Source organism: Neomonachus schauinslandi, chromosome 14 (assembly GCF_002201575.2).
Source record: "Neomonachus schauinslandi chromosome 14, ASM220157v2, whole genome shotgun sequence".
Classification (NCBI taxonomy): Eukaryota; Metazoa; Chordata; class Mammalia; order Carnivora; family Phocidae; genus Neomonachus; species Neomonachus schauinslandi.
Window position 1 is genome coordinate 79,138,417 of NC_058416.1, and position 26,341 is coordinate 79,164,757.

At 43.8% G+C, this 26,341-nt stretch overlaps 1 protein-coding gene across 2 annotated transcripts in view; it reads right to left on the bottom strand.

The window, feature by feature from the left end:
* Window positions 1–26,341, bottom strand: part of FBXW8 (F-box and WD repeat domain containing 8) — a 119,146-nt gene that overhangs the window by 15,519 nt on the left and 77,286 nt on the right. For both annotated transcript variants that reach the window (XM_044920889.1, XM_021698518.2), the window contains exons 6-8: window positions 22,550–22,746; window positions 19,404–19,610; window positions 635–762 (exon numbers count right to left, since the gene is read on the bottom strand). In XM_044920889.1, coding sequence (XP_044776824.1) covers window positions 635–762; window positions 19,404–19,610; window positions 22,550–22,746 — 532 coding nt within the window. The remainder of the gene's footprint in view (window positions 1–634; window positions 763–19,403; window positions 19,611–22,549; window positions 22,747–26,341) is intronic.

Here is a 26,341-nt window from a genome sequence, read left to right on the forward strand (position 1 = left end):
CAAACACTTTAATCCTTTCGTGCTGATGGTTCCTGGAGCGTCCGTGGCTGGCACTGGACCCTGCAGCAGGAAAATCCGACTCCCTAAGCCAAAGCGTTAAAGAGAAGACTGCTAATCAGCTAAATAGAAACTGGAATCTGTTCCCATCAAGTCCCTTTTTCCCCCCATCACCAGAGGGACACCATAGTGTTCTGAAATACACTCTTGACATCATTTGGCAGGCAACCCTATTCTGTTGAACATGATTCAGCCCTTAGGTTATTGTTTTTAATATTAGAAAGTGAGTTTTTAAATGCCAAACAAATTTTGCAGCAGGGGGACAAAAGATATTCCAAGTGGTCTCACTGGACCTTCCACCAACTGTGTCCACCAAATGGCTTAAAAGACCACCTTCCCATGGTGTTTCAGAAATGAGGCAGAGACATAGCTCTGTCCAACTATTACCTAATGCAAGACTTTATTCTCCAAGTTCACAGAGACGGTATTTAAGGATCAGGCTGAACTGAGGCAGGCAAGGCTGCGGAGTGAGAACGTAGCCGTGCAAGCAGCAGAGGGAACGAGCGAGCACAGCGGAGGGGCAAAGCCCTGGCACAAATGGCCAGGGCTAAAAACGTGGCTCTTCACTCACACCTACCTCCTGTCCATGTTGCCACTGACCATGAGGTTGGGAGGGCTGTCCCTGAGGTTGACGCAAGTGAAATCACCAAGCGCGTTGCCCAGCTTCGAGAGGCAGCGTTCTGCTTCCAGGCTGTACACCAGGATCTGGGAAGGAAGGAAGATACGTGGGTGTGCGGCTGCAGACAGCAAGCCTCCATCCAACACTTCTCGTTCCCGCCCTGTCACCCAGCTCCCCTTAAGGGAGATGTGCTGTGAGTAATTTCCTGACCTTTTCCAGGATAGGGATATGGCTCCTAGAATGACAAAAGGAGATGCAAAAGAAAACAAAAGAACATCCAAAGAATTCCTCAGGCCAAGGTACAAAAATCATAGGACACAAAGGAAAATGCCAAATGGGGACATTAAGTAGCCCAATTTCCTAACCTAGAAAGAGCAGCATGGAAATTAAGGGTCACTGACTGTGTTGGATTTGGAAGGTACCTTCTGATTTTCTGATGTCCGCAGATGAGCCAGCCTGTGTTCTCTTATTTTTCCCCTCTCTGTATTGCTATCCCAGAAGGTAAAAATTTCCAGGATGGATAGTTAATCACTACATGACAGATGATTCTTTAAGACTAAACTACAAACCAAAACACAAAGTCTTATTCCCGAATGTTAAAAAAGTTTTTTAACTGATGTATAATTGACATTCCCAAACCTTTCTCTCTTTAGCCACTCTCCACATGCTAATTTTAGGAGGTTCTGTTCTATAAGGTGTGAAAGCAAATAAAGTATCCTTGATCTCCAGACAATGTATTCATTATGATTGAACATTTCTGTTTTCTCTCCAGCAAAAAGAAAAAAAAGGATGATTCATAAGGAATCTTTCTAAAGATTATTTAAGTCTTCTACTAAAAAAAAAAAAACCCATAGTAATTCAATTAATTAACATTAAATGCTTGCTTTGGGGGTGCCTGGGTGGCTCAGTCGTTTGAGTGTCTGCCTTCGGCTCTGGTCATGATCTCAGGGTCCTGGGATCGAGCCCCATGTCAGGCTCTCTGCTCAGCAGGGAGTCTGCTTCTCCCTCTCCCACTGCCTCTGTGATCTCTCACTCTCTCTCAAATAAGTAAAATCTTAAAAAAAAAAAAAAAGCTTGCTGTGGATTAGTCACTGTTGTAAATACTTAAGATACAGCTCCTGTCCCCAGAATTCACAGTTCAAAAGCCTCCTCATTCTCTCTCTCTCTCACACACACACACACTTCTGAGCATGCTTCTATTCTGTTGATCATGTGGTTAAAATGACTGGACTCAAAAGTTTTAATGTTAATATTTTATAGAGATTCTCCTCTCTTTGCACACACATGAAAATCTTGTGCTATCTTTTTCTTCTCAACCTTACATTTATCAATTTATTAGGATACAGATTCTTATTTCAGTACTGAGAGGTTGATGGTCTCCACCTTGAAAACCATGATCTCCTTGTCAACACACATTTCTAACAAGTCAATCTTTGGAAATGCTTCACAGTTCAAACAAGACTATCATGTTAACTATTACCAGCAGCACCTGAAAGGAAAAGAGGTTATTTCAAATTTTATTTATTTATTTATTTTTAAAGATTTTATTTATCTGACAGAGAGAAAGACAGCCAGAGAGGGAACACAAGCAGGGGGAGTGGGGGAGGGAGAAGCAGGCTTCCTGCGGAGCAGGGAGCCTGATGCGGGGCTCGATCCCAGGACCCTGGGATCATGACCTGAGCCAAAGGCAGATGCTTAACGACTGAGCCACCCAGAGCCAAAGGCAGATGCTTAACGACTGAGCCACCCAGGCGCCCTGAGGCTATTTCAAATTTTAAATTCTTTCCTAATCCATTAAGACTACAGAGAACAAGCTAAGTTTTATTTTTGTTTTCAAGCAGTTGAAAATAAGTTTGAGAAAAACTCAAAGAATTCTAAATAGTTCTAATAATTCTGAAAACATTTCAACAATTCTAAAATACCCGAAAAAAGTTATTCTTTCAAGTAAGAACATAGAAATAATCAAATCTTCGATCTATAGTGAATAACCTAAAAGCTGCATATGCAAATGTCTGCGGTAACTCTAAGAATGAAAATCTAGTGTTGAGTCAGTCTTTACTTTTTCTCATTCTTTTTTGACAAGTGGAGGGGGTCATCTCTGAGTGACACAGGGAAATCTGATCCCTCTCCAGAAAGACTGCAAATTCATCATAAAGGTATCAAAGTTTGTAGTCAAGAGTCAAGTATTTTCTGAAATGTTTAATAATTCAATGAATCCGAATATCCGAAGAGCACCTTTACCATTAGGGTTAGTTAAAGACCACAGAGATTAGAAAACACATTACCCATCTCAGAGGTGGGTCTTTCCATGTTAAAAGTCCCTTAATGACCTTTACCATTTCTCCCTCCCTCCCGCGCTCTCTCTCTTTTAATAAGGTTGAGCAAATGGGACTTCATTTTATCTGATTGCCACAGACAAGTGAGATTAATTATTCATGCTCACACTCCCCCCCTCTTGTTAAGACCATGCATTAGACTAATTTTTCTCTTTATTGCCCTAGTTGGGTGAGTCTTAACCCATGGCCACTTGACTCCCTCTCAGAGGTGTATGGATATGCTGGAAAGAAGGCAAATACTATCCAGAGCTAAAATCTCAGAGAAAATGTTCTGCACTAATGTGACCGCCAAATCAATAGATATTGCTGGGGATTTTTCCCTTTAGGTACCAAGTGTATGCTACAAAAGAGCCTACATAAGTGATTACAGAGCAAAGTTTTATTTTAAGAATGATTTCAAGTGACAAGGTTAAGACCGGCATCTACTTTCCAGAGAGAACTACAGGAGATGCGTGTGCGGTCAGAGGACACTGGGTGGTGTGCCTTGCTCTTTGGCTTCCAGGTAGAGATCTATTGAGAGAGCACCTGATGGAAACAAGCATTGTTTAAAAAGAACTTCAGCAGGAAGTTCCTTTTTTTTTTTTTTTCTTCTTAGAAACCTTAAAGTATTTCCATAAATCCTAGTCTTAGAATCCAAACTTTAAATTTTGGCAGCTGTTCAGATTTCTTTGAAATCTTTTTCTTAAACAACTTTTTTTTTTCCTGATTTCAAGCGTAATAGATCTTGTAACAAATTCTAACTGAATGACATAATAAGAAGTGGTAACCTACTGTAGATCTCAGAAATAACCACCCTTTAGCAGTTCAGTGTATATACGGCTAGACGTAGGTCTGCCTTGTCTGTTTCTCTGTGTGTATAAAACTGTTTTTTTCCTCTGAAGGGGATTATATTGTTTTACAACTTGTTTTTCCTAAACAACATGAGAGTCCTTTTCCTCATTGGTCTTTATAGATAGATCTTGTTCTTTTTAATGGCTGCACAGAATTTCTCTATGGATATGTAATTTCATACTGATGGCTACTTGGGTTGTTTCTACTTTTTTAGACCAATAATGTAATTCGTTCAACAGCTAAGCCAACAAATATTTATTAATCATCATCTTTGCAGTAGGTACTGGGATGACCAGGGATGGCGGCTGACATGCCGAAGCCTCAGCCTGCTGCCAGCTGAAAGGGTCCACCTCTTCACCAGCTGCTGCACGGCCCCCAGCTGTCCTGGTCTCCATACATGGGACTTGGCTCTCTGAGGAGACCCACCTTACAGCCATGTCCCTGCATCTGGTGTTGTAATGGCAGGGGCGGCAGGGTTACAATCAGGAAGGAGGTGGCAGCCCCAGGGCCAACATCTGGGATGCCCTGGTGCAGGTAGGCCCTGTACCTTCCAGGTGTGACCCAGAATATGGAGTGTGCCCAGGACTGGCTTTCCAACCAAAGCACGAAGGAAAGAGCTAAGAAATGGCCACTGTCCCTGCAGTGGGGTGAGGTCCTTCGCCCACCCAGTGAGAACTGAGTATCACACTGCAAATGCTTCCTAAATCTGGGACTGCTATTACCTTCATAATGAAACAGGACCCAGTTGCATACAGAAATCACTATGAAGAGATTGTAGAGCCTTGCAGTCCCAGATTTTTGGTCATGTACTGATGAATGAAGAAAGGAGCTCCATTTCTGTTTTGATTTTAAACTTACCCAAACAGTAAGTCCTCCTCATACTCCTCTATCTGCCAAAGGCATCACACCAACAACCTGAGCTACTGGCTCACCTCCTCAGGACCCCAGCACTGCCTTTCCAAAGGAGTGAGGAGTGGTCAGAAGGCTTCCTTACAAGATGGTAGCATTTAAAAAAGCACAGTGGGGGACACCTGGGTAGCTCAGTCGGTTAAGCATCTGCCTTTGGCTCAGGTCATGATCTTAGGGTCCTGGGATCGAGTCCCGCATTGGGCTCCTGGCTCAACGGGGAGCCTGCTTCTCCCTCTGCCTGCCACCCCCTCTGCTTGTGCACATGCTCTAATAAATAAAATCTTAAAAACAAATAAAATTAAAAAATTAAAAAGCACGCTGGTTTAAAGAACACTTGTCTGCCGCCATTTTAAAAATGGGAAGTGACAAAGAGAGCTAAAGGTTGGGAGATGCTGGGCTGAGAGAGTCAAAGATAAAAGGCATGGTGTGGGAGAGGATATCTGAAATCCTTGGAGATGACAAAATCTACCTACTTTCTTTCTTGATTCCCTCAGAAGCCACCCCCATCACTACCACACATACTTTGCTCTTCTGAGGGGGACAGTCATGGTAAGAAGCCAAATTCTAGAGAGTAAAACAAATAACCTTCATGTTCTCTCCTCTTCCATGCCAATGAAGCTTATTTCGTGCTCTCTCTGTGCCCTTGGCAGAGTTCAATTTGACAAGTTCCCCTCTTGTCAGTATTGAAGGTATTTTCTGGCTACACACTTCAGGCGATGTTCCCAAGGGGCCATCTTGAACCGTGCATCAGCTTTTTTCCCAGACCTGTGTGCTCAAACACTGGAGACTGCTTTGGGCAGGCCACCTGAGGCTCTGTGACCAAGCACCATGCCACGTGCTGTAAAACACTGCTCAAACTTAGGCTCGAAGTTCCTTGGGGCCGAAATCCTATCGTTCATTCCCGCAGCACTGATCAAGGACCCAGCATGTGCTTGGAGATTAACTGATTGGTACGTGGTATCCGGCAAACCCAGAGCTCACCACAGTCTGGTTCATAATAAATACCCAGAGACGCCTTTTTTTGCTTGACACATTCTCCCCCCATTTCGGGATGCCTAATTTTGCTACTGGCCTATACAAAGAATCACTTCATCCTACTCACAGTAGGAGGTTCTACAGATCTCTCTCCAGAATATCCAGATTCTAGAACACCCTAACTGTATCCAGGCTAAGGTTTTACCCTGACAACACAGCAGACTAGAATATGTGGAAAACCCTCCTGTTTACAAACACTGAAAATGCTGGATAAGTTTCAGTCTATTAAACATTCTTCAGACATTCTGTTTAACTCCTAAGAAATCTGAGAAATTCTGAGGAGCCAAAAATGAAGAGGGCGCTAAAACCAGAAAAGGAAGCGGCACTCACGTCAGGGGCTGCTCTGAGGACGTCTGCCAATGTCAGGAGCCTAGAACTGGGGAAAGAGGAGGCGAAGTTTCCAGCCAGCACCAAATGGAACACCAGAACCGAGAAGTCTGCTACAACTGGGGCCGTTGTATGGATAGGTACACTCAGTAAAAAGCAAACCGGGGAAAAAGCCAATCCACTGGCAAAGAGAGCCTACCTGGAAACCTGTCTGCCTCAGGTTCAGCTCAGGATGGAAAATGTGGGCTCTGGGTCTGCCCTCACCCAGGCTCAGACTCTGATGAATTTATACTACCTGCAAGGCCAAAAATCCTCATGCCTAGTAATTAAAGTATTTTCAGGTTGGTAACTTGTCTCCTGGTACCTGGCAGAGTCTTCTCAGGAGGAAGACCCTCTCACAACCCCTTAGGAAACCTACAAATCAAGATCAGCCAAATATGAGCTCATAATAATAAAAAAAAAAATCCCAAATACAGAAAGAAACAAATCATAAATGAGAGGTAGAAAAAAAACAGAATAATCAGACTTCCAAGGATATCAGATATTAAATAAAACAAAAAACGTATGCTGAAAATGTTTATAGAAATAAAAGAGGGTGAGGGATCAAAAGCAGCAAAGCAGCCTCGGGAAAAACAAAACCAATGGAATTTCTAGAAATTAAAAAGGCAATGGATAAGTTAAACCAGTAATTAGAGTCCAAGAGAATTCTATGAACCGAAGATAGAGTTGAAGACATCATTCAGAACACAACACGGAGAGGCAGAGGTGGAAAGTGTGAGTGAGCAGTGAATAGCACAGAGGAGAACAAGCTGGTCCAATATACATCCACCCTGACTTCCAGATGGGAAGAACAGACAGGATGAGGGAGACGAAAATTCTGACAATGGCTCAGAATGTTCTACAACTGGAAGGAGAGCAGCACAGAAATCCCAAACGGGAAAAATAAAAGTATGTGCACACTCACAGACATGAGAGAGAAACCAGACACAAGTAAGGAAAAGATCTTCAAAGCAGACAAAAGCAGAGAAAGAGTCCTGAGAGCAAAGGCCGTTAGACTGACAGCCAAGCGCTCAGTGGCCCCAATGGAGTCAAAACCAATAATCTCTTCAAAGGGCTGAGAGAAAAGAACTGTCAGCCTACAGTTAGAAAGGACCAGCAAAACTACCTCAGACTGAGGTGAAATAGGTTCTTGGGATAAAAACACAGGGAAGTCCTGTGCCTAAGAGACCCTCAACTAAAGGAACTTCTAAAGAATATACTTTTGGAAGATGGAAAATTAGTCCAGAAAAAAAAGCCTGAGATGCTGGAAGGAACAGTGAGCCAAGATTCAGGTAAATGTGCTTAAAAGTATGCAAATACTCTCTACGACAACAGTGCCGATTTGGGGTTTCATAAGTAGAACAGACTGCGTCCAGTCCTTCCAAACAGACGAGTGCCATGGATCAGGGCAATGTACCACGACCACACAGATGCCAGGTGCCCAGGGGACCCTCCAGCACTGCGGTCTGCAGTGGACAGATATTTCCTGGAGACCTGTGCTGTGTTTGGCACAAAGGAGGGACTCAATGTGTATCTGATGGAAGAATGAGTAAGTGCTACACATCTCTGCCTGTATCTGTCGGATCACAGGCCCACAGCACACCGGCCCACAGTAGAGATCTGCTGCACGCGGACAAATGAACACGTTAAGTCCATTTGCTTTTGCCCTCGTGGTGACATATTCAGCTGTTTCAGAAGTGGGAGGTACAGTTTCATTCAGTACAGATCTTGAAGTGCAAGACTAGTAATACCCATTAAAAAAAAAAAAAGACACAAAAGAAAAAGACTTCTCGGTCTTTGGGGTAGAATTTACTCACGTAAACGACCCAAGTTGCCTTTCTGACCCAACATAAATATGACCCGCAAAAATGTCGTTAAAATTTTCACTACAAAAAATGCAGGGTCTGCATATTCATGTTCGCATACAAAGCTAAGTGAACAGCCTCTATAAATTCACAGATGAGCTAAGATTTAAAAAAAAACGATGAGAAAGACAGACAACTGGGGAGAAAGGGGGGCCTAGTGAGAAAAGAGTAAATCATACACAAAACAGCCAATAAAAAAATAAAAAAGCAGTTAATATACATGAATAATGGATGGCTGATTTAAAAGCAGTTTACTCCGATATGATGTAATTTTTGACAATCAGCCAGAGAGACTATTTTGTAAGTCCTGGCCAGAGAGAAGTCAGAGCGGGAGGCTTGGTAACACGGCAAATCTGTGAACATGTGCACAATGACTGTCCCCGCCATCCCAAAGGTGACTCTCTGTTGGCAAACAGAAACTTGCCTCCCAGGTGCACTTAGCAGCAGTAAGCAGCACGGTGCGAGGCTTGAAGGAACGGACCCCCGGCCTGAGCGCGGACCCCTGAGGGGCAGGCAGCACCCCCTCCACGGTCTCCATAACGTGCTGCTGGCGCAGGCCACACTCAAAGGCAGCACAATGGGAGCAGCAGCCTGGGCTGCTTTCATGTTCAAGTTCTAATTGGAGTGACAAGCCCACAAGGCCAAGATATTTCAGGGACGGGACGGTGTTGCCGAGTGTCGCCAAGCGCTGGGTAGGCAAGGCCCGCGTGCGCTCCCCACCACAACGTGCCAATGCACCTGCAACCCCCGCTGTTCCAGGACTGGACTCTGCCTGGGAAGGCACTGCCAATCACCGCGGTCTGTGCCAAACGTGGGGGCTTTGTGGTGTGGGCAGATGTCTACAAAGGACCAGAGCGAGGCCAAACCAACACCTATTGTGACCTAAACCTGAAAAGAACCCAGAGAGCAACAGTACGCTCGGGTGAAAATGCAGGCAGACGTAATCCTCATCTCTCTCCCGCTCCCTCAACCCTACATCCGTAGATGCTGGAAATAATAAAGGCAGGCGGGTCTGCTCTGTGGAGTGAGCAGAATAGGGCTCTCTGCTTTGCTGCAGGGCTCTCTCTAGACAATGCCCTAGTGCTAGAATAAGGAACAGAGATGTGACCACAAAGAACTGGTGAAGGGGGTACATAAAACCAATAGGAAATGTTCCTTGTCAGAGCGTTCAGCCCAACGAAATGATTAGACTTATTCTGCAAACGTATCACCGAAAGCTGAAAATCCTCCCACCCTCCTGTTAGGCTCCCGACACGCCTCATGGTATCAAAGAACACAGGCAGTTTCCAAGTGCTTCCCAAAGAGTACCCACAAGTAACTGCTCACAGCCCCATGAGAAAGTCATTCCATCGCTCTCATACAGGGAGACAAATGGAGGCTGCAGACTACGTGACGGAATCTACAAGCCCACAGACTTAACATCGGACCTGACGTGCAGGCTGTCACACTGGCCGGGCTCTCGGTTCCCATTTGACTAGGGTGGTGACTTCGAGCTTGCCCCCAGGTTAGACTGGACAAAGGCTTAAAGGAGGGCAGAGGGGCAGAGTGCGGCTAAAATCAGACCCCGGACACACAGGACAGCTGACGGGGAAGAGTGAACAAATGCGCTCAACAGTCAGGGCCTTTGGTGTTGGGCAGACGGTCCACGCTACAGCTGTGGTTCAGGACTGTACACACACACACACACACACACGAGCTCAGAAGGGCTTTGCACATAAAGAATATTATAAATAATACCTGTTAATAATAATCCTGATATTCCTTCACATAAATCCTTTCAGAATAGTCCATGTGATTTTCACAACCACCAAGTGGAAGACAAATACTACTGCCTACATTTCATGCACGAAGACGCAGAGGCCTAAAAGCTTGCCCCAATTACATAGGTGGCAAGAGTGGCCAAGGACACAGTAGGCAGAGCCCAGCCAGTCCCATCCCTACGTCAGTGTCTGCCACCATATCACAATGCCTTTCTGGTTTCCAAGAAAAATAGTTCTTAATAATGGCTAATGTTTATAGTGTTCTCTTAGGTGCAAAAGACTACCATGATGCAGTCTCTCACCTGCTCCCCGCAGTCCCATATGGTGGGGGTCCCATGATTTCACTCGCTGTACACATGAGGAGACAGAGGTGTGGAGCACTTACACAGTGATGAGGTTCTGGAACCAGGATTCAAACCTGGGTGGTGGGCCTCCAAGCCCCTGCTCTTTAAACCTCTACCCCATGGTGCGCAGAGTGTGGCCCCAGGACGAGGAGCATCACAGCACCTGCCAGACATGCAGATTCTCAGGCCCCACCCCAGACCCCCTGACTCAGAAGCCTTGGGGCTAGGGTCCAGAGATCCACATATTTCTATGTCCCCTGGCATTTGAGAACCCCGTCCTACATCTATACTGCCTCCCAAGCCAAAAATGAGTCTCCACCATGACAGAAGTATGACTCAGCTATAAATGCTCACTTCCTGCCTCCCAGGTAATGCTAATCTAGTTAAGAAGAATGCTGGGCAGTAACAGTACCAAAAGGTGAGATTTAGACCATGTACAACCCAAGTCAGAGAAGAAGGGTATTCACTGAGAGCCAGAGTGTCAGTACGGCTCCTTCTGGTAAGTGGGACTCTGGACAGACCTTTCCTGAAAGGACATGGAGAGACAGGAGGGAAAGAGGGAATGCTTCCGCTGGTCAGTAACAGACGTGTCATGTTGTGGACCTTGTCAGCCTGGCTGGAGCAAGGGACTCATTCTGGAGGTGTGGGCTGGAGAGCAGGACCTTGACTCCTACAGGTCTTGAGGGCCAGGCTGACGGCCGGCACCAGGGCCTTACCCACAGTCCTCAGCATGCATACACTGCTCTGGTAAAGCCCGATGGGACCCTGAGGAGGTATGCCGACAGGTGGTATAAGAGTGCAGAGGTGGGGAAAGAGCAGGGACCAGTGACGGAGGGGGGACTGGGGAGCAATTATTTTCACTTCATTTTTGTGAACATAAGAGTTCACACCCCAAGGAAACACCGCAGTGCAATGAGGACACCCAGGCGAGTAGATGGAGCCTGAACCAGAGGGCCTAACCTAGAAAGATCCAAAGGGTCTGGGTATTGAATTTGGTCCAGGTCCAGTCAGTTGGTCCTCTATCAGTGGACGTTTCTGGGGCAGGAGAGGTGAGCAGAGGCTGGGGCCCAGGTCCCAGCAGAGCTGCTTTCTGCATGCCCTGCAGTTCAGACAATTCCTGGCCTCCTTTTTTTATTTTTGTTTTTGTTTTTTGAAACAAATCGTTACCATCTTACAATCCTGTAGGATGGAAACCTACTGTGGGTCTCACTGGCTAACAGCCAGGTGTCAGCTATGTTCTCAGCTGAAGACAAGGGAAGAATCCGTTTCCTTGCCTTTTCCGGCTTCTAGAAGCTGCCTGCGTTCCCCGGCTCTTGGACCCCTTCCCTCCGTCTCCCAGCCATCAACAGGGAGTCAGGACCTTCTCACATGACACCACCCTGGCCTCCCCTCCTCCCTCCCTCTTCTACTTTTAAGGACCCTTGTAATTACACAGGGCTCACCCAAATAATCCAGGACAATCTCCCTATTTTAAGGTCAGGAAATTGGCAACCTTACTTCCTTCTCCCACCTTCATTCCGCTTTGTCATGTAACCTAACCTATTCCCGGGTTCTAGCGACCCTGGACATTTGGTGAGGGGCACTCTGTTGGATTCCTGGCCTCACTGTGACACACTGTAAACCTCATTACTCATCTCAAATTCCTTAATTTGGAATATGATCGCTCAAACTTGGACTGAGCTGGAGTTTTCCTTTACCGTGCAAATTAATAACACACAGAGAGAATGCTTAAAATTAAGAGTAACTTTGCGTCCATTAGGACTCATAAGCAACTCAATAATTTATAATTATTAACCCACTCTAACGTGATGCTTCATTGAAACTGGAGTGCTGAGTAAATGAATAAATCATATTCCATCTATGTATTGAATAAAAAGCAAAGTTCTCTAACTTATAATATTTTGTTAGTCTAAGCTGCTAGGTGTATTTGAAAACAATAAAATGTCTTAAATATCCTGAAATTTCACTCACACAGGTCATTTTCTGTGTGCTTGCTTTCTCCTGCTCTCCGCCAAACTACCCATGTGTTTCAAAGGTCCAGACATCTAAATACCAGAGCATGCCTCCGATTCTATAGTGTTACTGTTCTTACTTCTAGAGCAAAGACAAACACTCCCATAGGCCCCTCCTTGATCTTTATCAATTGAAAAGCAAGCTAATTTTTTTTTTTAGATTTTTATTTATTTGAAAGAGAGAGACACAGCGAGAGAACACAAGCAGGGGGAGTGGGAGAGGGAGAAGCAGGCTTCCCGCTGAGCAGGGAGCCCGACACAGGGCTCGATCCCAGGACCCTGGGATCATGACCTGAGCTAGACGCTTAACGACTGAGCCACGCAGGTGCCCCAAAGCAAGCTAATTTTTAACCCTAACAAAACCTAATTGCTGCTTGGGCCATACTGACTCCAAGACTCACCAAAGCTGTACCTATTTGTGAGGTGAAACAAACACAAAGGTCAACTCCAAGTTCACATTCTTCCATGGGTGTGGAATGGTAAACCAGGATGGAAATTCCACATAAATAATCAAGAAAGCCATTAGAAAAATTAGGCCCTATTAACAGGTCATCCGTAGATCTTCTTTGGATAGGTGAAGGGGATTAAGAGATACAAACTTCCAGTTATAAATAAGTCATGGGAATGAAAAGTACAGCACAGGGAATATAGGCAGTAATACCGTAATAACATTTTATGGGGACAGATGGTGACTATACTTACCATGGTGGGCACAGCACAATGTACAGAACAGTCAAAGCACTAGGTTATACACCTGAAACTAATAACGTTGTATGTCAGCTATACTTCGATTAAAAAAGAGAGGGGGAAAAATAGGGCCTAAATAAAATTCTAAGCTAATTCAAGAGGCAAAAGAGAAGAAAGGCAATGATCATCATATACTTCCGTGTAATCATCTTGTAATCTTGCTCAGAGCTTCAAGAATACTGGTCCATGTTTTTAAAAATTGGAAAATGACACAAATGTCGTTGGTATACAAAAATCGTGCAAATGTGAGTGAAGACAAAAGATGTTTAAGACACAGTGCCAGTCCTCTCCAATAAGGCTTCGTGTGTCAGAGGCTTTGACACAAAGTGACTCAGCATTCACATTAACTTACTCCATTGTTCTGCAAGCAGCTAAACTGATCCATCCCTTACCTGTTCTAAATGTATTCTTCCAAAACAATTCTCGGGAAAATGAATCTCGTGAAGCACCACAGATTGCTATCACTGCAAGCATGGCTTTAGCCCTGCCTGCACTAGTCCCTGTGTTCCAGCCTGCATCACCCCAGTGCTGCTCCCCCGCGCCCCCCCCCCAACTTCCTCCCCTTCAGGCCTGCTGCCTCTGCCTCGGCTTGCCCCCCACCCAGGCTTTCCTGATGAACTCCAACTGATTTAAAGCCAGGGGGTGGGGAGGTGAAAGAGGAACCTGCAAGTGCTGAGCACCAGCCCCATGCAAAGCCCATTACCTGCTCTTCCCAGGTCTTCTCCCTTTCCAAATGGGGAGCCTGAGGCATGCAAGTGACCCATCTAAGGTTTATCTGACTCCAGAACCTTGCTGAGTCCCCAGTGGTTCTCCCACTGCTTGACTGGAGCTGAAAACACTCTCCCCTCTACTTCCTTCCTCTGGCTTCATCACACCCTCTCAGGAGTGGTTCAGGACCACTAGAGACCCTACAGCCCTCTTAGCTTCCATGAGCAGCAGCAGTACTCCAAGAAATGCTTTTTGCGGAGTCACCCACCATGACTGCACAGGATATCAGAGGTGGTGCGGTCCCAAAAAGTCTCCAAAGTCAGAGGTTCCATGCCCTGAGAAACCCTAGAGCCATGGAGGTTCCTTCAGGGCTTCCACAACACGTGAGAACTTCTTATTATTCATTAACAATACAGAACCATTATCTCACCTCCTGATACCATTTCAGGGCTAAAACGCATACAAAAAGCATTTGAATGTTCCATCATCATCTATTTATCCGTATAACTTTTCATTGCTCTGACACTCAGCAACTTCAGTAAGGCCTCCACAGGGCCTCAGGTCCATCTTGATGGCGAGAAAACCACTTTTGTGTTGCTAAGTTGCTGGTAAGGCCCACAAGACAGCAAGCCCCACGCAGAGGTCATGTTTGATTCATCTCGGTTCCCAGTTCCAGTCAGAAATCTAGCACATGGGGGTGTCTGGGGGGCTCAGTCACGTGTCCAATTCTTGGTTTTGGCTCAGGTCATGATGTCAAGGTCAAGAGATCAAGCCCTGCATCGGGTACGGTGCTCAGCCGGGGGTCTGCTTGAGATTTTCTCCCTCTCCCTCTGCCCCTCCCCCAACTCGCACGTGTGTGTGCATGCTCTCTTAAATAAATCTAAAAAAAAAAAAAAAGAAAAAGAAATCTAGCATACAGCATGTGTTTAATAAGGAGTCACTAACAATGGCAGCAATCTCAACAGCAAAAATGGATCTTTTTGGTAGTCCACATTACTCAGTAACCCAAGAAAACTGGTCTCCAAGAGCTATTTTCCTAAATTTCTCCAAGAACAAAGTATATATAAAAAATTTTAAAGGTTTTAAGATGAGAGTGAAAAAGAAAATTAGCCATTTACTTTGTGAACTTTCAATTCTAAATTAGACATTCCTGCTGGTAAAATACCAAGTTTTTGTTCTCTGGAATAGAACCTTGAGCAAAAGATGGATTTCATATTCTAGTGTAGGTATGGGAGAGCGGGGCCCAAACTCACAGGTGCTGCGTTTCTGATTCCAAAGGCTCTCTCTGACTGATATTTCAACTCGTGATGAGCGCAAGCCGCCAATCCAGAGTCCTTTCACGTTCATGTTTAGGGAATGATTATCATAGGAGACGTTAGCAATTACTGTCCAGCGTGATGTAAGCTGAGGCAGCAGCGCCAAGCAAGCGTCCTTGTCAAACACATTCCAGCCTTCTGGATTACTTCACTCACATCCCCCTGATTAGGATGCATGCCGCGTGCTGCTTAATACGATCTGCCATCGAATGCCAAGTACTTCAGAACTAAATTAGGAAATATGTCCAAATACATAGAATGATGCTAAGAGCCCTAAGTGGGTCTCTCTTTTTCCTTTATGAGGCATGAGACTCATCGTCAACATAATGCTCTTAAATGAGGCAATTCTATCTTCTCTCTACCTCTGAGAGCAAAATTTAATTCAAGCAGCAAAAGAATTAATAAAGATAATACAGTATCATAAATACCATTTTCATGGATGAAGTGTTTTTGACAGATTCAAAATTATATGAGACATAAAAACACATTTTAGAGGGTTGGTAACAGAGTTGACATGGATTTCTGCATTGCAGCACAATGGAGACCAGAGTAATTGCAATTACATTTGCTTTCCCTCACCATCACATGCCACTTAGCAATGGCCACCTTTCAGGTCATTTGTGCCACTGAAGCCAAGAGCCCAAGAAGGCAATATTAAAACTCTGGAGCGTGTAAGCCTGGGGATCCCTGCACACAGGCAAACCAAGAGGTACCAGAGCTTTTCTCTGATCCTTCCTGAGCTGGAAACAGCTGAACCACCAGCTGTATTTACAAGCCTTTTCTTAAGACTAAATACATTTCTTTTCTTTTTTGAGAGAGAGAGAGAGAGAGAGAGAGAGAGAGAAAGCATGCATCCACATGTGAGGCAGGGGAGGGGCAGAGGGGCAGGGAGAGAGAGAATAAGCAGGCTCCATGCCCAGCATGGAGCCTGATGCGGGGCTTGATCTCACAACCCTGAGTTCATGACCTGAGCAGAAATCAAGAGTCGGATGCTCAAACCAACTGAACCACCCAGGTGCCCTGAGATTAAATACATTTGTGCTATGTTCCTTGGTTTCATTTCCTTAGGAGACTGTGTATATTAACAGGGCTAGGTTCTAGAAGTGCCAATTTGCTGAAGCCTGTGCAGAATGCTGTTGTAACACTCCAATGCCAGGAACGCAACTGGTGTTCTGTAACTCTCTGTGCCCAACGTGTGTCCGGCTGGCTAGCTGGATGTCTGAACGGATGGATCTGAAACCATCATTATCTGATGCTCAGATAGCTGTGGTGCCTATAAAATGTTAATGTGATCATCATATGGTACGAGAATATTCTCCAGCTGAACACAAATAACACCGCTGGAATACTTCTATAGGCTGGGGAAATTCTGGTTGCTGACTCAAATTCTGTATCAACATTTGGACTTCACCATCTGCTTTGATCACAGTTAATCAATAACGGATTATAACTAAACCTCAGTTCCATATCAATACAAATGAAGATAAACCAAACTCTCTGTTCTCATAAAGCCTTCATCTGAATCCTAAATACACAGGCCAGAGGCACAGACCCAAAGCCCCACGTGTATATAGCTGCAGGCAAACTCTTCCTGCTAATAGTCTCACACTAACCTAATAAAACGTGCTGGGCCACGTGCTGCTGGGCCACGTGCTGCCGGGCCAAAGCAGATAGAGCCAAAACATGGTATTCACCAGCACAGTGACGCTGAGCACCGCACGTGAGACTGTTTGGGAATTATGGTATTACATTATAGGACAGCAGGATGATACTAAAATCTTAGAGCCACCCATGACATGGCTTAACTCACCCAGAAATGTTACGGGACAATTACATTTCCTAACAATGCAGGTTTTTCTCAAACAAGCAGAGAATCCATTGAACACAATCAGATGGAAAGTGCTGCCTCCTCAAAACTGAGGAAAGTTTCACAGACATAGCTTGGCCTCCCTCACGTTTCAGTGGGTGGCATTCATGTTGGAGAAACATCTCAATGCAAAGTTATTACCGCACTACTAACAACCACCAGCCATCTACCCGCACAAGTGTTGGAGGGTTTGGAGTTGCACTCACAAAATATTTGGATGACTAATGGTACCATCAGATTCAAAGAGATCGTGAAACACATTCTTGTAGCAAATTAACTTCCACTCTTCATTCTAAAACACCAATGAAAAATACCAGGTAATGACTTATTTGAGGGACTATAAACTTTTAAAAGTGAATTTTCATAAAATCAGTGGGTTAATCAGCCGATTCTAATAATTAGTGCTTTTATTTTATTTTTTTTAGATTTATTTATTTGAGAGAGAGACAGAGATAGTGACAGAGATAGCAAGAGAGAGTGAGAGAGAGAAAGTGAGCGAGCACACAAGGGGGGAGGAGAAGGAGAAGCAGGCTCCCCGCTGAGCAGGAAGCCTGATATGGGGCTGATCCCAGGATCCTGGGATCCTGACCCAAGCTGAAGGCAGATGCTCAACTGAGCCACGCAGGTGCCCCTAATTAGTGCTTTTAACTGGGTTGGAAAACCCGAGACATCCAAAACAGCACTTCCTTGAGTCAATATCCAAAGGATGCACCCAGTCTAATTTTGTGCTGAACTATCCCTTGACTGGATTCTCAAATACATCCACTCAGGTAAGTCAAAGACAAAAAGGACCTGCCTATGAAAAATTTATTAAAATAGGACAAATTTAAGCCAGGCTAGTGCTAAATATAACTATCACCTCACTACACTGAGAACTTGAGACATGAAGGAGATAACCAAAACATGAAAGTACGATGGCTGAAAACTTAGACAGCAAAAAGGTCTCTCTTCTCTCAACAAATGAGCTCACCGGGGACCAGAAAAGAAGGTTTTCTCAAAGCCCGAGAAAGGAAACTGCTTTAGGAAACCAACTGCTCTCCCCTCCCCCACCTCCCAGGAAGGCACAACACAGGAGTTAAATCATCCTAAGTCTATCTTTCCAGCTAAGCTGTGCTGAATGTGCTTCCACAAAACAGGCTAACTAGAGCACAAAGGGAGTCCACTGTCACAGTGAGGTTGCAAAAAGCCACATGTATTTTTGACTGCTTTATGCATCTTCCCGAACGAAGAGTAAATCACTGCAATCCGGGATGCTTCAGTTCTTTGCACATTTACTAAGTTGCAAAACCAGTGAACACCTTGATGAATGAGATTTGATCTTAGAGGGGACTATACACAGGGGAAACAAGATGTAAAAATCACAACCAGAGGCCAGACTTAAACTATGAGTGGAGGAAATAAACAGGAAGCGCCATGATGGTAATGCTCACGTGCCAGGCACTATGCCTACAAGCTTTACAGACAGGCTTTCATCGAACCCTACAGTTTTATGAAGTAGGTACTATTCGGAACTCCCGTTTACCAATGAGAAAACTGAGGTACAGAAGGGTTAAGCAACCTGCTTAAGGTCACACAGGGCGGTAGGTTACTGCTGAGTTGGGCCTGAAACTCGGGTTGTGTGCATCCAGAGCCTGGCTCTTCTCCAGGTCGCAATGCTGCTCTGTGGAAGAAGGCCTCCTTCCAGAAGGAGAAGCATCATCAGAGGGGCTGCTGGCTCAGGGAAGCTCCTTCCCAAGGACTGTACCCACTGCCAGCAGGGTCAAGAGCAGGCAAATTGGAGAAAAACAGAACAAAACAAAACTTGATCCCTTTCTCCCCTGATTTCACTGGCAGAGAAAGAGATAAATCAGCTTTAAGACTAAGTACTTGGCCTACAGTCAGGATAGTAAAATGCTAGGTAGTGATAAAATTTAGTCATCATGGAAAGAATTTCAGTTAAAAACTTGTCTCCTTAATTCTGACTCAAAGATGATCAGAAGGCACTTTTATGCACTACTGGTGAGAAATTTTGCTGCAACCCTTTTCGAGGGCAATTTGGCAATGTCCATCACCATCTTAAGTGCACATACCCTCTGACCAAGCAACATAACTGCTAGGAATTTATCCTAGAGATCTACTACACAAGGACTTTCAGAAGTTGCAATACACATTGTAGCGTGGTTTGTAAGAGCCCAAACAGTGAAAACGACCGAACTGCCCACCAGTGAGGGGGCTGGATAAACAGACTGTGGGTCGGAAGCATACGCTGGAATCCTATGTACTGACACGGAATGCGCTCCAAGGTACATTACTGAACAAAAATGTTGAGTACAGAACAGTATGTATACTATGATCTCATTTTTTAATGTATAAACGTACCTATAAATGCATTAAATTTTTCTAGATGGATACCTAAAAACTGTTTAATAGTTTCTTCTGTGGAGTGGGGCTGGGGAAAGGGAGGAGAAAGGAAACAATTACTTTTCATTTGATATCCTTCAGAAGTGCTTGAGGTTTCTTTTTATACCATGCTGAATATATATTGCCTGAATACATCTTAAAAAATGTATCCGCTTTAATTTTTTAATTGCCTTCTAAAAAATAAAAATCGATGTTCTTTTTTATTCCTTATACATCTTACTATTTTTGTACCTTGTTTCCTTCGTATACCCATCCTAGACTCTTCACACCGAAAGCAGCCTGGCTGGCTGAGACATCCAGACACGTGATGGGCTGGCCGTAGACATAATGGAGGGTTCTGGCAGAGTCTTCGGCTTTTAGCAGGTATACCAGATCTCCAGCCGTGGCCACTGCCACAGGGTACCTTCCAGTATCTGGAACTATTTCAAGGTAGTCAACCTGTGAAAGGATAAGAGTTACGTAGTCCATCAGGTCTCACCTACGGTTCATCCTGACTTGGTCAAAAATACACAATTCCTCCTATACGTCAATAAGACCAGCAACCTAACAGAAAAAGATGGGCAAAGGGTCTCAGTTCATAGGAAATGAGAACACAGTTCTTACACTAATAAAAAGTTGCTCTTTGTAAAAGAAACATGATACATTCCTGATAAGAGAAATACGAAGTAAGAATTCACCTAGATACCATTTTCACCAGTCATATCAGCAAAGATCAATTAGCCTGATAGGACACTGGTCTGGAAGTGGAGGGGGGACAACCATATTTGCGGATCCCGCTTATGGTTGGTGGGATGTAATCTAGTCCAACCTCTCTAGAGGGACATCTGGCAATACTTACCACAATGTCAAATGCACATACGCTCTGAACCAGCAAGTTAGCCCTAGAGATTTACTTACAAGTACACTCACACACATGCAAAACAACTGCGTAAAGGTTATTTACTGTAGCACTATGCTGTCTTAGCTAAAAACTGGAAAAACCTAAACACGCCTTACGAAGGGACTAATTAACAGTAGATCTATGCATTGGAATACTATGCAGCCACGGGAAAAAAAGCAGGAAGCATTCTTTATAAACTGATACAAATGGAATCATATCCAGGATACATTTGGGGGAAGAAAAGCAAGGAAGCAAGGTAACAGGATTCACAGAGTGCTACTGTGCGTGAAGGGGGGCCAGGGGGACCACGGGACATATGTGGCTTATGCAAGTATAAATCTGCTAACGATGGCTGCCTTCAAAAAGGGAACAGAATTCTTTGATGGGGTGGAAGAGAGATTTCTCCCTGTAAACCTTATTGTATCTTTTAAATTCTGAACCATGAGGGTATAACAACTATTCAAAAAATTAGAGGTTTTTTTTTTTTAACCACTCAGTTCCAAATTAGCACCATTCACATTTTAACATTTGTGCAAATACCAAAAATGTGTTGCTAAAAGGCTAAAAGTACCTGAGGTATCTGTCCTCTACTGCCTTCAAGGTTATCGAGAATAGAAAGGCCCCCACAGTATTCCTGACTGCGTTATTGCAACCACTTTCTCTAATCTGCACGGGAATGAGGAGCTCCCTTCAGGAATAATTTGCTTTTCTATGTCCCTAAGTGGCACATGTCTCCCAAGCACAGTTTATGCCAGGTTTTCACCTCAAGTGAAATGGGAGAGTACAAAAGCAGAGGGTGTGCCATGATGTGTAATTATGAAAACCACTGTGTGAAAGGACAGCGCTGCCCGGACAATAAGCCAAACGAGTTCAAAAGCCTGCATCCCGAGGACTGTCCAGAGGAGCTTGGGAGAGAGTGAACATCCGGGTGACTCTGCTAATCCTCCGGCCCAAGAGTGTGAGTGGTGGCCCCATGTCCCCAGCCAAGAACTCATCACAAAGGACAGACATTCTAGGCCAGTAGTACCAACTAGGGAACACTGCCATTGTGATCCAGGGAACCTATCTGGGGAAGACAAAAACGGCCCGGCTCTCACGGGCCAGGAGGTGCCTTTTTCAGTGACAGCACATTTTGTGGAAACCCCTCATCCAGGATGAGAAATAACACATAAAAAGCATAACAACACGTGCCTCCAGCAGTGGTTGCCTGCTTCCTCTCTCCCCTATTCTAAAACTCATTTCTTATTTTCCTAAAATCAACATCCTCAGTCTAGCCATTTAATTTCACTTTCCTGTTGGATTTTTGACAGACCGAGAGGCTCAGATCGACTGTGGCTGTGCCATTTGCCAGGAGCTGTAAACTACTTCAAAAAGCTTCCAGTCTGTGCCAGGATGCCACCTTATTGCCAAGGCAGGATTTACACTTTACAGAGGAACTCACATCCTAAGTAACTGTCTGAATTCATATAATTATTGCTCGTCTAGAATGTTCTTTAGGCAGAGACCAAATAGTAAGCACTATGGTAGTTTTGAGAACAAACAGAAAGATGGTATTTTCCACATTTTTCTAATAAAACTCCAAGAGGAGGGTCAGGCAGTTTGGGGAACCACCACCCAAACTGCAGACATTACTTACTAAAGGGACCAGAAGCTTATGGAGGTGAAGTGGTGATGCCATGGCTTTTTAGTTACTCAAGCCTAACAAGATTTCCACCAGGGGGAAAAAGGGAAAAGAACAGGATCTGTTCCAGGTCAGACCATCAATTCATTATTCAACACTGGCTTTTCTGTTCGCTTTCCCACTAGTGTCAAAATCAAGTTTGTTTAAATTAAATCCAAATTTAGCATAGATTTGAGCTCTTCCTTCTTACCACAAAATCATCTCCCGCCATATAAACATGGAGGCTCACATATAACTGGACTCAGAGACAGGCTCTACGTGAAGAGCTCTAAAGGTTGGCTGAGCTTCATGCATGACATCCTGGAACATGGCTACCCAATTAACACTGACTTAAATTTATTTTCACTCAGGAGTTACTCTTAATTCCAGGTGAGAAAATCTTAGGTGGAAGAAAGTGCGGGATGGAAATCTTCCTTCCCATATGGACTGGGATGATACCACTGAATTCATTTTCACTTATATAATAGGCCAGACACCGAGCTCAGATTTCCAGGGGTGAATGTCCTATTAATGTGAAGGAAGCTGAGGACCCCAGTGATGAGAAACCCTAGCCTTGAAATCAGCCCTGAGGTTTGAAGCACAGCTTCTTAGCGCTGAGATCTGGGGCAAGTCAATTCACTGCTCTAAGCCTCTATTGGCTTTTTGGCAAATGGGGAAAAGAATACTATCTATTTTGCAAGGCTGTGGTGAGATTTAGAAATGTAAGGCCCAGAGAAAGCTGAGTGAATGGGAGCTGCTGACATCATTACTCTCTGTCTATATTAGACCCAGAGATTCCAAGAACGGAGAATACAGTGACCAGACTTAAAAGCTTACCAGTTTCTGAACTTCAAATTCGGCAGTGATTTGCCAATATCCCTCCTCACTCGGGCGTAACATCACAACATCAAAAGCAGAAGCTGTGGCCACAATTGCGTCTTCCCGGCTGAGGGCTAGTGCCTGTATTCTTGCGTCGTGCTCAAAACGATGGACAGGATACTTTCCAGTCCTTAGATCCCAAATGTTAAGAAATCCTATGTAAAAAAAACAATGCAGGTAACAGTTGTAAACTCACTTAAAATGGACAACTTTAAAAACAACTGTTCGCTACAAAGAAAACTAAAAGGTACAGAAGTTTGCATCACATATAACAAAGGGCCAATTTCCTTAATAAAGAGCTTCTAAGATTCAATAAGGAAAAAAAGCAATTAAGAAGTGAGCAAAGGGGGCACCTGGGCGGCTCAGTTGGTTAAGCGACTGCCTTCGGCTCAGGTCATGATCCTGAAGTCCCTGGATCGAGTCCCGCATTGGGCTCCCTGCTCGGCAGGGAGTCTGCTTCTCCCTCTGACCCTCCTCCCTCTCATGCTCTCTGTCTCTCATTCTCTCTCTCGCAAATAAATAAATAAAATCTTAAAAAAAAAAAAAAAAGAAGTGAGCAAAGGACAGGAGCATCCTGGTCACAGAAAAAAGAAATATGACTGACATATAAACCTAAGAAAAATGCAAAAATTCACTCACAGTTAGAAAAATACAAATGATCATAGAGTATTATTTTTCATCAATCAAATTGACAAATATGAAACATTTCATAAAATATTTTGTTGTTGAGGATATGGGGAAATAGGCTCTAAAATTGTTGCTGGGGATGTAAACTAATTCACCCAACTTTGGAGGCAATTTGATATTTACCAAATTACAAATGTATTTAGAACAGTCATTGTAATGTTTTTAATTATGCCAAAAGATTAGAAGCTATCTAAATGCCCACCACAGTATGGAATTTAAATAAAATGACAAGACTGAGTCAGCCTTATATATAAGCTGTATGAAATGATCAACAAAATATATTACTAAATGAAAAGAGTAAAGGACAGAATAGTGGTATAGTATGCTATACTATTTTTGTGTTTTAAAAATTTACACATATTCATTTATGAGGACTATCCTGTGTATGGAAGGATACACAAGAAACTTTATTAACACTGGCCTTGAAGGAAAGAAACCAAAAAGAAGAGTAGGAGGGCATTTTACTGTATATCATTTGTATATTCTGAAGATTTTCCCCAAAATTATTTTTACCAAAAATATAAATTTTAGAAAATGTTTTTATGAGAGAGACTTAAAAAGAATGGGAGGACATATATCAATTGCTGAATTTTTTTTAAGATTTTATTTATTTTAGAGAGGAGAGAGAGAGAGAGAGCATGCGCGCGCACCTGCGAGCAGAGGGAGAGATTGAGAGAATCTCAAGCAGACTCCCCGTTGAGCGCAGAGCCCAACACTGAGCTACCCAGGCTCCCCATGAATATTTGTAACATATGGAAATTTTAAAAAAGATTTATTTTTATTTATTTGACAGAGAGAGAGCACAAGCAGGGGGAGCGGCAGGTAGAGGGAGAGGCAGAAGCAGGCTCCCTGAGGAGCAGGGAGCCCGATGTGGGGCTCGATCCCAGGAGCCTGGGATCATGACCTGAGGTAAAGGCAGATGCTTAACCGACTGAGCCACCCAGGCACCCCTAACATATGTAACTCTTAATTCATTCTCCTAATTGTCCATTCACACAATTTTTTCCCAGTATTATTGATACAACTGATATATAACATTGTATCAGTTTAAGTTGTGCAACATGATTTGACATATGCATTTATTATGAAATGATCAAAGTTCAGTTAACATCCATCACCTCGCATAGTTAACAAATTTTTTTTTATATTACGTTATGTTAGTCACCGTACAGTACATCGATAGTTTTTGATGTAGTGTTCCACGATTCATTGTTTGCGTCTAACACCCAGTGCTCCATGCAACACGTGCCCTCCTTAATACCCATCACCAGGCTCATCCATTCCCCCAACCCCCTCCCCTCTGAAACCCTGTTTGTTTATTGGAGTCTACAGTCTCTCATGGTTCATCTCCCACTCTGATTTCCCCCATTTTTCCCTTCCTTCTCCTAATGTCCTCCATGCTATTCCTTATGTTCCACAAATAAGTGAAACCATATGATAATTGACTTTCTCTGCTTGATTTATTTCACTTAGCATAATCTCCAGTCCCATCCATGTGGATGCAAAAGTTGGGTATTCATCCTTTCTGATGGCTGAGTAATATTCCATTGTATACGTGGACCACATCCTCTTTTCCATTCGTCTGTTGAAGGGCATCTCGGCTCTTTCCACAGTTTGGCTATTGTGGACACTGCTGCTATAAACACTGGGGTGCATATGGCCCTTCTTTTCACTACATCTGTATCTCTGGGGTAAATACCCAGTAGTGCAATTGCTGGGTCATAGGGTAGCTCTATTTTTTAATTTTTTAAAAGATTTTATTTATTTATTTATTTATTTATTTATTTATTTATTTATTTATTTGACAGAAAGAGACCGCGAGAGAGGGAACACAAGCAGGGGGCATGGGAGAGGGAGAAGCAGGCTTCCCACTGAGCAGGGAGCCCGATGTGGGGCTCGATCCCAAGACCCAGGGATCATGACCTGAGCCGAAGGCAGACGCTTAACGACTGAGCCACCCAGGCACCCCTCTATTTTTAATTTTTTGAGGAACCTCCACACTGTTTTCCAAAGTGGCTGTACCAACTTCCATTCCCACCAACAGTGTAAGTAAGAGGGTTCCCCTTTCTCCACAACCTCTTCAACATTTGTTTCTTGCCTTGTCAATTTTTGCCATTCTAACTGGTATAAGATGGTATCTCAATGTGGTTTTGATTTAAATTTCCCTGATGGCTAATGATGATGAACATTTTTTTCATGTGTCTGTTAGCCATTAGACTTCTTTGGAGAAATGTCTGTTCATGTCTTCTGCCCATTTTTTGACTGGGTTATTTGATTTTTGAGTGTTGAGTTTGAGAAGTTCTTTATAGATCTTGGATATCAGCCCTTTGTCTGTAGTGTCATTTGTAAATATCTTTTCCCATTCTGTGGGTTGCCTCTTTATTTTGTTGACTGTTTCCTTTGCTGTGCAGAAGCTTATCTTGATGAAGTCCCAACAAATTTCTCTTATGAGAACTTTTAAGATCTACTCTCAGCAACTTTCAAACATACAATACAGTATTAATGACAGTCATCATGTTGTATATTAGATCCCCAGAGCTTACTTATAACTGGAAGTTTGTACACCTTTTGACCACCTTTACCCATTTCCCCTACCTCCACCCCAGGAATCACAAATCTGTTCTGAGTTTTTTTTTTGTTTTTTAGATTTCATGAGTGAGATGATACACTATTTGTTTTTGCTCTGAGTTATTTCACTTAGCATAATGCCCTCAGGGTTCACCCATACTGTTGCAAATAGCAGGATTTCCTTTTTTACGGCTGAATAGTATTCCGTTGTAGATAAATACCAAATTTTCTTTATCCATCTGTCAATAGACATGTAGGTTGTTCCCATGTCTCTGCTACTCTGAATAATGCTGCAGTGCACATGGCGGTATAGACAGCTCTTTGGGATAGTGATTTCATTTCCTCTGGACAAATACCCAGAAGTGGAACTGCTAGCTCATCTGGTGGTTATTTTTTTGAGGAACCTCCACGTTGCTTCCCACAATGGCTGCACCAATTTCCATTCCCACCAGCAGGGCATCAGGGATCCTTTCTCTCCACATTCTCACCAGCATT